This window comes from Mytilus edulis, chromosome 13 (assembly GCF_963676685.1).
Source record: "Mytilus edulis chromosome 13, xbMytEdul2.2, whole genome shotgun sequence".
NCBI classification, from domain to species: Eukaryota; Metazoa; Mollusca; class Bivalvia; order Mytilida; family Mytilidae; genus Mytilus; species Mytilus edulis.
This window is the reverse complement of record NC_092356.1, coordinates 47,889,462-47,905,409: the sequence shown is the minus strand read 5'-3', so window position 1 is coordinate 47,905,409 and position 15,948 is coordinate 47,889,462. Positions and strand designations below refer to the sequence as shown.

Genomic DNA, 15,948 nt, shown 5'->3' with positions numbered 1-15,948 from the left:
ACTTTCCTTAATCTCTAAATGTTTACTGTATTTTTGGTCCATAAGTTTTCTTTCAATTTTTACAACTTTTCTGGGAATCAGCAAAACTTGAATATCTTTTACAACTTTCACCTAAGTTTACAAGAAAGTTTTTTAGGTTATGATAAGAATTTTTAAGCCAGCCATTGTTAACTCACCTTGTCATCATTTTCATACTCCTTCTTCTTAGTATAAGCCTCCTTTAATTAGGAGCACCTCCAAATATACATACATGTATATGGAATTTTCCCTTAACTTTAAAATTTAAAAGGATAAAACAAAAGTTCTTTTTCCAACAAATGTACAGCACTTATAAACTAACTGTGTAATGCATGGCATATCATCATGGACCTTTTTATTACAAATTCAGTGTAAACTCCAGTGTGCATGTAAAATATTCTGAAAAGGATCGGTTTCTTAATTTCAAAACTAAACCAGTAAAAAGTTATGGACACTATATAACCAGAAGTGCTAAAAGTTGTGTAAAACAACAATCAATCAATCATTGAAATTATTGATGATTAATTGGTTAGAAGCATTTGATTTTGTTCAGACATCTTGAAGGACTTCGACTGAAATTTCATACTTTAGTTGTCTAGGTTTTAATGTAATTTTCCTTTACCAATCACAATTGACGAATGTAAACAATGTTTGGCTTGTGGATTGATTGTATAGAGTTAATGCGATATAGGATATATTGCCGAAGTCATGTTTTGGTTTATTTTATGCTAATTTGAAATAGCCATGAGTATAGGAAGTGGTGTTTAACACCCGCAATCAATCAATCAATCAAACGTTTGAACAGTTGATTCATACCCCTCTTTAAGGGACGACATCAAAAGATCGATGTAGGATAAAAAACTTAAATCGAATAGTTTTGGGGTGGGGGGTCAACATTGCTGCAAGTTTTGTTAATCTAAAATCGATTTTACATATATCCATATAGGTAAATCAATTTTTCCCAAATTAAGTTAAGAGGGGGGTAGGGGGGTCAGCGAAAAAACTATGTGAATTAAGTTTTTTATCCTACATTGAACTTTTGATGTCGTACCTAAATTAATTACAAAAAGTCAACACTATTGGTATACTGAATGGTTTGGAGGGATAGATGTCTGTCTCCAATGCATAAACAAGATTTACATATATGTAGCTTAGTAAGATCCTCTGCGTCTGTTGTCTCTTTTCCAGTTGTTATGTATTTTTTTCAATAAACTAGGTTTATCCTCTTAATATTAATTTGGTTGTTTGTATTGTTGTAGGATTGCTGTCTCATCAAGTTATTTTACATTTACTCTTATTGATATGACTGACATAAAGAGCGATTTCTATGAAAACAATATGAGATTCATTATAGGCAAACTTATTTTATGAAATGAAATGTAAGAATATACATTTTTAATAAACATACCGCATAATAATGAGACAGTAAAACTGAGAAAGTGTTTACACACTAGAAAGCCTCTCTACTACAATATTACAGTTGGTTTTATGGGAAATGAACTCAATTTGCATTTAAGATAAACATACATGTATAAAAATACTTTCAAGTTGTCATGTAAAATTTCTGAACTACAACTGAAAAGTATCTTATGCTTAAAATTGTCAAGAATCTAAAAATTGTGATTTGATATGTCAAAGAATATTAAAGATAATTAAAAACCAATTGTTCAGAGAACCATTGATGGTCTTTCCACCAGTAAGGATCTCTTTTATATGAAAATATTAAAATTCGGTTTTAAATGTCAATTTTAGCGTCAAATGACAGCTTATTGGACGCTGATTCCAAAAATATATGGTTTCTATACAAAAAGATATACATAAGGGAGATCATTTTTTACTTCCAGTTTAAAAGATGTTATTTCCGGTTTGATAGTTTACTTGACACCGATTCCAAAAATAGATGGTTCTATATACTTTTACATTAAATTAGTACAAAAAATGGCTACTTCCGGTTTACAAAAGGTCACTTCCGGTTGGCCTTTTCAAGGTCACATTGCTTGCAACCTTTTACCAAAAGTCCCATGTCTTTATCATGTATATATAAGAGGAAAAAGCAAAGGTCAAAATCTAGAACGTTAAATTTACCTATGACCTTGAGCTCAATTTCAAGGTCATCAACCAAGGACCTCAAATCAAAAGACTCTAGGCCTCTACTTTATATTGTTAATGAGTTATATTACCATACAACTAATATTAGATATAAAAGGGGGCAAAACTCGCATTAAATGTTACCTACCCTTTTAAGTAAAATTTACATGTTACGACATGTCGCAACTAACAATTGTGTGAAAATATTTTGTCGATATCTTGTATGATTTCTGAAAATAAGAGATAACAAGCCAAAATCAAAAATTTGAACATGACCTTGACCTTTGACCTTGACCTCATTTTCATACTTTTTGAGCAAGGGCCTCAAATCAAAAGACCCTAGGCCTCTATCACTTATGGTTTTCCAGTTACAAATTTATTTCATTTATTTCAATACAAAAGGGGAAATTACTCTCATATGGGGTCTTCGTAAAGCTTCGGTCAAAATAAAACGTAACATCCTGAGGATATAACGAGCAATTTGGAAAAATAAATTTGTCGCTTTCTTCTACGGTTGCGGAGGAGATCTGATAACAAGAAAAACAGTGTTTGGGGAGATAACTCTTACAAAGAAAAGTGTTCGGTTAAACAGGGTGAGTTTCAAAAGCGTATAGACTGTATGATCTCATATACAAAAAAACTAAGCGACATCTTTTGAAACATTTTTACACCGCAAGAAAAAAATTAGGCGGAAGAAAAAAAAAATAATCAGAACAAAATCAATAGGTCTTTCCACACGAAAGGTGGAAAGACCTAATAAGGTCTTCACTACCAAATTCGTCAAATAACATGAATCATTAATTTTTTTTCAAAAGATAACCACATGCAGACTAAAATCATGTATGTCTCGTTCTGGTGTACATGATACTTGCAACTAAACTCAAAACACCACTCTATCATTATCATCATCATCTACCTTGGTTCGGCTTCTCAAGTACTATATGTATAGGAGATATTTCAGCTTGTTCACTCTTTTTTTGGGGCTCTCAAACCTACATATATATGTCTAATCCGACACCCGAGTATTCCAACATCCTGCTTTAACCAACACATTTTCATGGTCCCAAAATATGCTTATCCTTGCAGAGTATTCCGACACCCTGCTTAATTCGACATATTTTACTGGTCACTCAGTGTGTTGGATTACATAGGTTACACTGTAACATTGATCGATGGGTGTTTTACCCCACTTCAAGCACTATTGTTTTTTTCTTGGTGGTCAGTTGTGGTATTAAAGTATAAGATGTATGTTATATTTCAATTAGTTTGTAATCACTTGATATTGCAATGGGTATCATTTTAGGGTGTTTGCTATAGGACCTTTATCTGAAATGTAAGTGTTTGCCTCAGTGTAATCGAAGACTGATATTGTTTGTTGAGTATATTTGCTTTCTTAGATGGACTTGAATACAGGGAGCCTTCACTTCGCAGAGGAGTTATGCCGGTGTTTTCGTTTTCCTGGTTTTTAATGTAAGAATATAGTTCAGTTTTTTTAAGCATGGTTGACCTGGTTCCCTTATTTCAATATCAAAAATCATATTTTGATATATTGCCAGTACGAGTTTCTCATTTCTTTTCAAAACTGTTTGTAGGTTTCAGTGAGGTACTTATTTTTCTATTTGTTCCCACTTTGACTTTTTTTAGTTTAGTACTGTATGAACCTGTTGTTTATTTTGCTGCAGGGCTAAGTTAATTAGTTTAGTACTGTATGAACCTGTTGTTTATTTTGCTGCAGGGCTAAGTTAATTAGTTTAGTACTGTATGAACCTGTTGTTTACTTTGCTGCAGGGCTAAGTTAATTAGTTTAGTACTGTATGAACCTGTTGTTTACTTTGCTGCAGGGCTAAGTTAATTAGTTTAGTACTGTATGAACCTGTTGTTTACTTTGCTGCAGGGCTAAGTTAATTTGACTGTAAACAATGTTGTGAACACTTGCTCCTATTGGTGGTTAAGTTTGGACTCTACTGACAAATGAGGGATGGTCATATATAACAGGTATAAGGTTGTGTCTTTTCTTGTTTATGACCTATGTTAAGTTGTCATTTAGCTATGTCGAAGAGTTTTTGCTTTCGGCAATCCTCGGTAGAATCCGCTGCTCTCCTTGAGGGTACGGAATCGACCGAGTTGAGACGAATGAGAGTTGTTGGTGTACCAGATTTACTATGTATGGCTGCTGATGTTTTCAATTCAATATGGCCAAGGTTGAAATCGCAACGTACCCAGATATTTAAGTTTGTTTGCATAGAACTCTGTTGAGTTAGATACCTAGTTGTTCTATGGATTCTCCTTTATCTGATGGTGGTCGATAGTAAGTGCGTAGGTAAAGTGATTTTTTTTACCTTCATATGATTTTTTTTTGCCCACAGATTTTCATAATTTGTATCGAGGTCTTGATCGGTAGCTGTATTTGTGATTTGTGTGAATGTGAGTTGGTTTGAGATATAGTCTATGAGGGGATTCACACTGGTTAATTTGTCTTCTCGTAATATTGTTAAACAATAGTTTGATTCGGTTACCAATCCATTATTATTGTCACGGAATAGAAGTTCCTTCAGAATATAAGTTTCAAAATGAAAAAAATATTCTGGAATATTTCCACAGGAATAAATATTACAGGATATGTTCCTAACGGTTTATATTAAAATTTCCATTGGAACTTCTGTTAAGCGGAACAAATACACGTTGACATTATGACATATCGTATAATTATTTAGCCACGTTTCAGTTTTGAAATGTATCTCAGATAACAGTTAACAACACCTTGAAAAGGGCCATAACAGGTTAACAGAAAAAGGTATCTCCCCTCGTCAAAGTTGTATGCAACCTAACAGCACGATCTAATGGTTAAATGTATATTACCGATTAATAAGTTTGAGTCAGCCTGGGTTCGAATGGAAATGCGTACAACATTAGTAGGAGACGGTGACTGGAAAAGTAAAATCACAAAAATACTCAACTCCGAGGAAATTTCAAAACGGAAAGTCCCTAATTAAATGGCAAAATCAAATAAAAAAAACACATCAGACGAATGGACAACAACTGTCATATTCCTGACTTGGTACAGGCATTTTCAAATGTAGAAAATGGTGGATTGAACCTGGTTTTACAGTGCTTAACCTCTCACTTGTATGACAATCGCATCAAATTCCATTATACAAAAATAATAGGTAAAATTGTCAACATAGGGTTTAGTCTTAGATGCATGATTTGTTTTATTATAGTTGTAAGTGGATTTCAACTAGCAGTCAGATAACTGCGAGTACTCTCAGATCTGTTCCCAGTGTCTTTTTTTGTCGGAATGTACAAGTACCCGGCCACGTCCAGTTGTATTTTTGTCCATCTGATGAGTTAAGCCTTTTTCAACTGATTTTTATAGTTCGTTCTTATGTTGTACTGTTATACCACTGTCCCAGGTTAGGGGAGGACTGGGATCCCGCTAACATGTTCAACCCCGCCACATTATTTAAGTATGTGCCTGTCCCAAGTCAGTAGCCTGTAATTCAGTGGTTGTCGTTTGTTTATGTGTTACATATTTGTTTCTTCGTTCATTTTTTTTATATAAATAAGGCCGTTAGTTTTCTCGTTTGAATTGTTTTACATTGTCTTATCGGGGCTTTTATAGCTGACTATGTGGTATGGGCTTTGCTCATTGTTGAAGGCCGTACGGTGACCTATAGTTGTTAATGTCTGTGTCATTTTGGTCTCTTGTTGACAGTTGTCTCATTGGCAATCATACCACATCTTCTTTTTTATGTTTACAACAGTCACCAATACGTGCATATCATAAGATGCTGACCCTACGCATTCTTATACATCAGTTTCGTTCCGTTTGGTATTCATGTGATTTTCCTTTAACATTGATTTTTAAAAGAGTTCTTTTGATTAGGTAACAAATAGTGCATCTTATCAATGAACGCACCTGAGTGACATTGAGCTACATTTGGTAGTCAGCTGTTATCAGAGTTCATTTATTAAGTCTTATCTCGTATATTAGAAATTCTGGTAGGTACATTGTATTTTGAAATATATAATTTCAATATTGAAATTTTTCACTTTCAACTTAGCATTTCTCATTTCCAAATTGATATTTCTTAGTTCCAACTTATTTGTTGAACAATTTAAACTTCAAACTAAGAAATGTCAACCTAGAAGTGAAAACGTCAAGTTTGGAATTTAGAAAAATCAAGTTAAAAGTTAGAAAAGTGTCTAAATGGAAGCGAAAAAAGTCAACCTAGAAATTTGAACTGACAGCTTGAAATTAACAATGCCAAGCAGAAACTTAGAAAAAAGTAAAATAACGAAAAAAACGAACTACAAGGAAATTTATAACGAAAAGTCCCTTTTCAAATGCGAAAATCAAAAGCCCAAACACATCCGAAAAGATAACAACTGTCATATTCCTGACTTGGTACAGACATTTTTTTATCAAGAAAATGGCGGATTAAACCTGGTTTAACAGTGCTTAACCTCTCACTTGTATGACAGTCGTATAAAATTCCATTATATTGACAACGATGTGTGAACAAATCAAACATAAACTGATTAGGCGGTTAGTTTTCTCGTTTGGATTGTTTTACTTTTGTCATTTCGGGGCTTTTTATAGCGGACTATGTGATATTGGCTTTGTTCATTGTTGACGGTCATACGGTGACCTATAGTAGTTAATTTCAGTATCATTTGGTCTTTTATGTGGAGTTGTCTCATTAGCAATCATACCACATCTTCTTGTAACATATAATGGGTTAAAATGTCAAAAATAGCATTAGGGATACAGTAGTCAACTTTACGTTATAATCTTAATCACTATATAAACAGACAAATACATGTATGTAGAAAGGTCGGATAAAACCTGGTTATATATAGTTAGCTTAAACCTTTCACTTATAAATATGACAGTCACACAGAAATTAAAGATGCCAACTCTGAACTGAGAAACGTCAAATTAGAACTGAGAAATATCAATGTTGAAACGGAAAATGTCATATGAATAACCATTTGTAATTCGTTCTTTCCTCTGTCACTTAATTTTTGTATGTGATGTTTAGCTGAGCTCGTCTATGAAGTGGATCATTGATCAAATATCTTTATTGGGAAAAAGCAAAACAAAAATCTGTCACCTTTTTATTTTTATTGTAAATAAAATTGCACACCTTCTTAATCCAAAGAGTAAAGATCTGCTGAGTGACCATCCCAACACTTAGCTTGGCCATCACACTTGTGTATTTTATATGTATGTGTGTTTGCGTCAAAGCTTATCTCAAGTTGATGAGAATGTGAGTTATCGGTCGTGGTTCCTACTGTTACTGTCAGGCCTTTAGCCAAATCCTGCATGTCCTCATAGTCAATATAAAACTCGTGGAAATGATGACCAGGTGGGTCTTGGTTGGTGACAGATGTTCGGAAGTGTGAGTCAGCTTGTGTTATTCCAGCACCAGCAAGTGCACTTGGTTTTTGATCAAGATATCCACCCAAATTTTTCAAGTGATTCAGAACGTCTTTAACCGCGTCAAGCTCCTTTCCAATCTGGTTACCTTCTCGAGTGACAGGCATGACGGGATATCTAAGTCGAAGTTTTCCAACGCCTGGGATATCTGGGAGTGTGATACGTTGACCGGAAGACACTACTTTTTTAAGAGCGCCATGCTTGTCGAGTACACCTACTGCCCCTCGGTCAGTATCGGCCTTATCCTTATCGACGTTTGTACCATGGAAAAATTCGACGGGTGTTTTATAGAAAAGTTTATAAGATGTACCATTATATGCTTTATCTACTGTTGTTCCACCGTTCCTTTTACCGCCTTCAACGATTACTGCTTGTCCACGACGGTCTCTCCTGTCTACGTATTTAAGGTTATGAGGATTCCAACTAAATAAAGGAGTCAAATAAATAATTTCTAATGGAATAGCGTAGGAATACCTGACTGCTTCTGTTTTACATTCCTTGTGGTGAGTATGTTCATTCTTTGCACAGTAATGTATTTTCATTGGTGCTACCTTTGGGTTAGACGTCTGAGCAACGAACAAGTTACTATCTGAAAATCCACGATGAACATCTCTTATACCCATAGCTCCCTTTCTATCGTGTTTGAATCGTCGATGATAGTAGGCGGTATTTAGAAGAGTGGCATTTACCTTACGAGGATCTAAAGTATCCATTCCAAACGTATTATCGTGTAAGACAGCTCCATAGTTGTCTTTTCCTGGGATCTCATTCATAATTTTATCGAGAACACCATTATGATAAGCAGCATCTTTAAAGTTACCGAATCCATCTTCCCATTGGAAATGATTTTCTCTTCCAAATCTTCTAGCAAATGAAAATCTTGCTGCTCTTGTATGTGCATATCTTGTCAAGTTCATTTTGTGTCCAATTCTTCCTGCCATATCATCAACTGGTTTCATTGCGGATAAAGGTAGATCAAATGACAATGGATGGCATGATATCCTATAGTTCCATTGCGCATACTCAGGAGTTCCGTTGATCATATTCATGATTGTTGTTGGGAGGTATGAGAAATTCTCTAGGTAGTGTTTTCCTCCAGTATAAGATGTAAATCGGATCTTTTCTTGTAAGTCGAACCAGCTCTCAGCATCGATGGAATGACGATCGCTTTGAAATGGTTCGTCAATCGACTTTGTACTTGTTGTCCATGTACCCTCTAGATAACACAAAACCGGTTTGAAGTATGGTCTATAGTCTCTAAAGTTATGATTTTGAAATGCAAAAGCACGGAAATAGTTTTGCATTTCATGAACTTGTTCTTGTAGATTGGGTTTGGCTAATACGGATGGCGGTACCGCAGGGAAAGGAATTTCGTCCTGTTGGTTATAATTTTTAGAGGTTTTGCTGGGCATGCGCAATTTGTAATCATTATGTCTTGTTCTAAATTCTACGCCATTCATGTTAGCAATAAATTCTCCCATTCCGACAGTTCTGTCGTAATTTGAATGTTCATGGATAGAGCAGACAGAGTTATAACTGTGGGTTTGTGTGAAATATGATTTTGTACCATCATTTGTAGTACGTATCTGTTTGATTCCGGAATCGGCATCGGAACGAGCTCTTTCTCCGATTGAAAGTTCTGTTAACATGAGCTGTCTAGTAAGATCTTCCACCTTTTTGGCGAGCGTTTCAAACTGGTGATCAGTCACGGCTGACAGGGTTCCTGTGACCAGCAGGGAAATTGCTAGTAACAACCTCATTATGAGTTCTGAAAAAAATATGAATTGATATAAGAAATTCAAAATGTGTCATTAGTGCCAATGAGACAACACTCCATCAAAGTCAAAAGTAAACAATAATAGGGCACATTTAAATATGAGGATAAATAAATTGATATTGAGTATGTCACGTATCATGTACATTTTGGTGTATGCTGGCGATTCCTGTCCAATGGTTCGTTTCTCTATAGTATCGAGCATTTAACGTCTTTGAATACAGCCGTTTTCTATTAACCTTTTTATACCACGTGACCGACCCAGAGAGAGGTTAGAGGGCACACATCCCTTCATTTTATTGATGTTTAGTTTAATCATATGATGTAGAGAAGCGTTACAGCAAAACGCATTGAGTTCGTAGGTAAAGTTGATATGTTTGATTAGCTTGCTTGCTAGTTGAACCGTGAAGTCATTATTATGTAAGGTGTACTACTCCCCTTTAAAGGTAGACTAGTCCGACAAACAACCAATCTATATCTGTATGTAGGACTAGACTACTCTGAATGAAGGTTGTATACCTAATGTAATAATTATTGCACAAGTCAGCTAGCAAGCTAGCTAACCAAAGATATTATCTTTACCTTCACACTCATGGCCTTTTGCTGTAAACGAGTCCGACAAGTTTACAGCAAACTGAAGGCAGATACACAGTATGGAGCTACGATATGTTGCCTAGACGTGAGGACTTGGATTAGGTTTACAGAATAATTTCATGATGGGACTAATTTACAGAAAATTGGGGAAAAAATAGAATAGTGTAAAAATAGAGCAAAACGAAAAGAGAGTGGTATGGTGCTCAAATATAACGGATGGAGAAAAATGGGCGAAAAAATATAAGAATAGAAAAAAATTGTCTAAAAATTTAAAGAATACAAAAATGATGCACCTTCTATCCAGACAATCCTAGATTCTTAATGTATTTAAAATGTGTGTGCAAATTCATGATGGTTTTATTGTAAATGCCACTGCTAACAATTTATTAGATACGATGAAGATGATTGTTTCTTTCAAATTTATATGCATGCATGAATCGGAGAATTTGTAATTTTGATTTATGCTGATGTATTACTTGTACACAAATGTCAGTGGCAGATCCAGAACTTTTTATAAAGGCTCTGACTGACCTAAAAAAAAAAAGGGGGGCTCCAGTCATGCTTCAGTGATTCCCTATATAATCAACCAAATGTTTCCCATTAAAAGGGGACGGGGCCCTCAGAGCCTTCCATGGACCCACCCTATGAATGTATTCAATAAATGAGGAATAATGAAAAAAATATAAATTCAGACCAGCCCACCAATGTTTGCACTACTTGTTTTGAAAAACCAAGACAACTAACAAGATAATATGAATAAATATAAGACGAGATAGCAACCCAATCGTCAAAATAAAATCCAAACTTTAGGCTAAAACATCCGGAGTGTAAAAATTCTCCATTAATGGACAAGCCCTAATCGTCATTATTCTAAAAATACTGTACAGTAACAAAAACTATTCTAAAAAGTACAATTTTACGTAATTTTGAATGCGCAAGCATTGTTTGCCTAGTCTGACAACAGTATATCCGGTGTAAGCTATTAGTTTAATGCTCTATATTTTGGGAGGTAGAAGACCTAAATAATTTATTATCGCTATTTTGTGCATTTTTCTTTGATCTTTTTTTGTGATAATTTTTCATGTCATGCTATTCGCTTGAGATGGAAAATTATCGCTAGAAACTAAGGAGGCACGTGGCATTGCTAAGGAAATTGACATGAAATTGACATCGTCGTCATATGTAAAATAGCAATAAACAGATTATCATCATTGGTCATCTCAACTTGATTGCTTTTCTCGCTTTCGCCGTACTGGCTCAAGCGAGAAATTCAATCTCGTTGAGATGATCAACAATAATCTATAAATATTTTCATAAAGTCACATGCCTTATATTCTCGATGAAGCATATGTCCGTTGTCTATGACCTCATTTTCATGATTCAATGATTGCGTTTATCTAGTACTAGATTATTTCATAGTGTTAATGCGATTTACAGGACAACTGCGATTACTTCTGTTCAAGGTAAGCATGTTCGTCAATTTTGGATTAACTTACCTTGACCTCATTCAAAGATATGGTGATCAGTGTAAGTCTTCGTGATTAGGCCCGTTTCTCATGTAATGTAAGAAGGTCAACCATTTTTAGCGAATTGAATGTTGTAAGTTATGAAGTTCCATATGTAAACTTGACCTCAATAGAGTTTGTTTACATAAACCTAGTTATGCTAGCTAATGTCATTATATGTGCCAACTGCTTATCTTATTTTGAAAACGTTGTGTTGCTTTGACTGTTGCTTATTATATATTGCATTATATTTTATTAAGATTTCTTCAGAGGTAAATATGTACTATGAAAATTGAAAAATAAAATAGTTGTTTCTTCCTTTAATTCCTTAAAATTATTAGGAAAGCAGGATACATCAAATTATCGTATAACACGATATCTCTCCACTCTCGGTGGCAGTGAAATATGAATTATTAAATGTATCACTCGGCAAACCTCGCATTTTAAATTTGAAAATATAATTTTCTTTGGAGGATAAATAGCGTAGCACACTGGGAGCAATAGTAGTAAATGCATCAATAATTCATTGAAAATAAGACAAAACTGGGACTAATAGATAACTGTATAAGTTCTAGTATATAAAAATACAATAATACTTAACTGGATACCATTGTAAATGAAAGACAAACAAATGAAGAATGTATAGAGAGATTTGAGTATGATACCTTCTTTATTAGGAGTGATATTGAATGATATTAGTTTGAATTAACTAATTTCATAAAAATACCGAACGAGCTTTTGTTAGTTTATCAGTATTTTAGAAAATAAAATAAAATGAGAGTTGAAATCAAGCTAGATCAGGGGCGGATCCGGCCATTTTCAAAGGGTGGGGTGGGGAGGGTCCAACCATATGTCCCCTTCAAATGCATTGATCGTCCAAAAAAATGGGGGGGTTCCAATCCCCGGAACCCCCCTCTGGCTCCGAGATCAGATATAGATCCAACCCCAATTACAAATTATTAAACTTATTTCTCTACTTAACACTATCTTTCTCCTCGGATATATTTGCGATTTTGTTCTTGCAAGCTTAACATGAAATATACTAGTGTCCTCACTGCAATGAGAATATATTGTTGGGAACCGGTATACTGCAAAGTATCAGCTTCGAGTCACAGTATAAAGAACATTGTTAAGTGATCATGAGTAGAACCAATGAGGTAAAAAATGCTCCCATAATGCACCGTAAAGCTGATATTTTCCGATATCAATCTAATGAAAACCAGTTGAGATTGTATTGTTTGTTTTTTCATGATAGAAACGATACTTTTTCTTTCGTTCCTTTGCAAACCGGAAGAGAAAGTGATAAACTCGGGTTCTTATTGACGTCAGTTCAAACATTACCTTTGACGTTATATGTCTGATTTTATGAACATCTGACATGGATGATAGTTATCAAAGGTACCAGGATTATAATTTAGTACGCCAGACGCGCGTTTCGTCTTCATAAGACTCATCAGTGACGCTCATATCAAAATATTTATAAAGCCAAACAAGTACATAGTTGAAGAGCATTGAGGATTAAAAATTCCAAATAGTTGTGCCAAATACGGACAGGGGCGGATCCAGCCATTTAAGAAAGGGGGGGGGGGTTCCTAACCCAGTATAAATGGGGGGTTCCAAATACATGTCCCCATTCAAATGCATTGATCGTCCAAAAAAAGGGGGGGTTCCAACCCCCGGAACCCCCCCCCCCCTCTGGATCCGCGCCTGAATACGCGTACGGATAAGGTAATATATGCCTGGGATAAGAAAATCCTTAGTTTTTCGATATAAGGCAAAGTAAAGGTAATAAAAGAGAAATATCGCACTAGATCATGTCATGAAACATATAATTATCAAATGATTTTTAGATAATGTGCATGCAACTTTTGATGATTATTTTTTAATGACCGAAATGCGGTCTCTCGATCTGAAGGCCCCCTCATGTTTGTTGGCAAGTAATCATATAATCGCGATTTTTTTTGCCAATAAGATTCAATATAATCACATGATTATTAATTATTGTTTTAAAACAAGATAATCAAATTATCAAAAATACAGACAGTCCTAGATGATCAAATAATCACACATAAATGATCATGAAATATTTGGTCTGGTAATCAAATAATCACTAAAAAAAACAACCAAGTAATCATCGCGGAGGAAATTTAGCGCATTGATAGGATATTTGAGCGAAAAATACCGGACGTTTAGGGTCAAAGTAGAACCCATTTTAGCGCCTGATTTTCAACACAATATAAAGGTATGATGTTTATCAAAATACAGCACTATTTTTCTAAACAATTTAATCAAATGTTAAAAGTTCGTTCCTGTCTGCAATTGATATACTAGAGAACGTACGTAATGGGCTCTGGACATACCCCTGCACAATACTGTTGAATTGCGTTAGGAACTGTTCTTCCTCTTTATCTTGTCTAGATTTTGGTGCACATTCATCTATACTTCGTATTTTTATATATGGTGTTGTTTGTAATTTGATATAAGTATATAAAAAAGTAAAAAGCTGGGTGACAACTATAACATTGCTCATTATTATGGGTATGGAACTACTCAGATCCATTATTAGTTCGCTTTGAATTGCACTGATGTTCTGCCCAAGTCTTAGCAAATATTATTCAACCAGGTAAGTTTTCGCTAAAATGGGCTATCGAAAATACATGTGAACGGATTAATTTGGCGCTAAAATGGGCTTTAATTTCAGCGCTCAAATGTCCCCTGGTAGTTATTTTCGCTAAAATGTCCTGCGCCCGTAATCACATAATCAAACATCCCTTGAGGAGGCTCCTTTTAACAGATGCCATCAGCCATAGTTGCCATTTTAACGTCAAAATAGCATAATTAGATGAAAGCCAGAAAATTTGACGTCTTAAAATATTTTTTTATAGTTATGTTATAACTGGAATAATTTATTAATACACAAGAAGTAAGTTGCTGGACCTCAATAATTGAGGGCTAAATCGCAGTGCATTATTTGTCAAATACTAAAACTGCATTGGTTTAAATGTTCGCTATAATTAATTTGAACAATTTTCCTTTTCCTTTAATGTATTTCAATCATTCTATAGTGTGATACTATGTAAATTGGATTTCTATCTACACAATATAAAAAAGAAGAGACCAAAATTTCACGGAAAGTTTTGTTAACTTACTGAACTGCACTATTTTTTCTCACTAAAAAAACACACCCAAAAACCCAAAAGAATGTCAAAATGGAATAAGACTAAAAAGAAATCTAATGTTTTCATCCGTGATTTTTTTTTAACCATTTAATCTGCATGACTAGGCAGTGGTTGATCTTGTGATGCCTTTTTTTCTGAGGAACGCAACAATTATATTGCCTTTAGAAAATCATGCAACTGTTTTTCAAGTCAAGACACAAATATACTTGAAACTTCAAGTTGTCCATACTAATACAGTTGTATGCTGAAGGCGGCCAAACATTTATTGTCAACCTACCTTATGTGTCGCCTATCTCGTATTACCGAAAGACTGCGTAGCAATGTGAGGTTACAGTGTCATTTATAAGATACCATATTTAAGTCACGTGGTTCCAAGGCTATTCTGGTCAAATTGTAGGATATTTCACCAGTTATTCGGTTTATTGAGATTCTGGTTAGTTAGAATTGTTAGGACCAGATCATGACTATATCTCCAATAAAACATGAATGATGAATTTGATTTGAAGGCATATAAAATAATACATGCAAATTGCCACATGATTTAAAAAAATGTGTTTCCAATTCCATTGTTTTGGTTAGTACAGAACAAGAAATAAGGTGTTTATTTTAAGATATTAATTGAGTCGCAAATGAACTTCTTCTATTTAATCTTTCTTTGAGGGATAATTTTTCGCTTTTTACAGTTCAGATATTATTTTCAACTGCTTATAACAAACTGTGAAATATATCAACACTAATGCAAAAACCCAACTACTGAACAATGACCTCAAATTAAAAAAAATCCGCAGCTATTTTTGCATGTACCACTAGTGCAAAAAACAGTTTAAACATTTCTCTAAACGAAAATTCATGATTTAGCCTACAGGTAGGTTGGTCCGTTAAGTTTGACAATTTGTTGGCTTGGTCACTCCAATAACGCTTTTACATAACTAATCAAAACACAAATAAGCATTTACATTTTAATTATTTTTCACTCATCCAAAATTCTTAATCACTGGTTGAAATTATATGAAATTAAAGCCACGTGAAAGAAATTGATTTAAAAAGGGGGGAGGTCTTCATTTTTTTTTTATATCTGTTTGGTCATTTTTCCTATTCTCTAGCTATTGTGTAAAAAACTCTTCATAGGTTCACAACATCCATCCATCTTTTATGATAAAAGCAATTCATAAAGTTATAAAAAAGGAAAAAACGATTAAGATTTTCATAAATATTTTAAGAGTGGGGCTATTAGTGTGTCATTTATTTCTGACCCTCAAATAAAAATTACATCAATCAAATAACATATTTTTCAGATGGTCACATGAAATAAGTGTCAATATTTTTAAGTTTTTACTTAAATATGGG

The 15,948-nt window shown here is 34.3% G+C and overlaps 1 protein-coding gene across 1 annotated transcript; it reads right to left on the bottom strand.

Annotated features, from left to right (window-relative positions):
- Positions 1–7,219: 7,219 nt before the first annotated feature.
- On the bottom strand, positions 7,220–14,966 carry LOC139501163 (uncharacterized). Its single transcript, XM_071290153.1, has 2 exons — positions 14,879–14,966; positions 7,220–9,317 (listed from the first exon to the last, which is right to left on the bottom strand). Exon 2 carries the CDS (start codon positions 9,307–9,309, stop codon positions 7,261–7,263), a length of 2,049 nt encoding a protein of 682 aa, XP_071146254.1. The 5' UTR covers positions 9,310–9,317; positions 14,879–14,966; the 3' UTR covers positions 7,220–7,260.
- Positions 14,967–15,948: the final 982 nt, after the last annotated feature.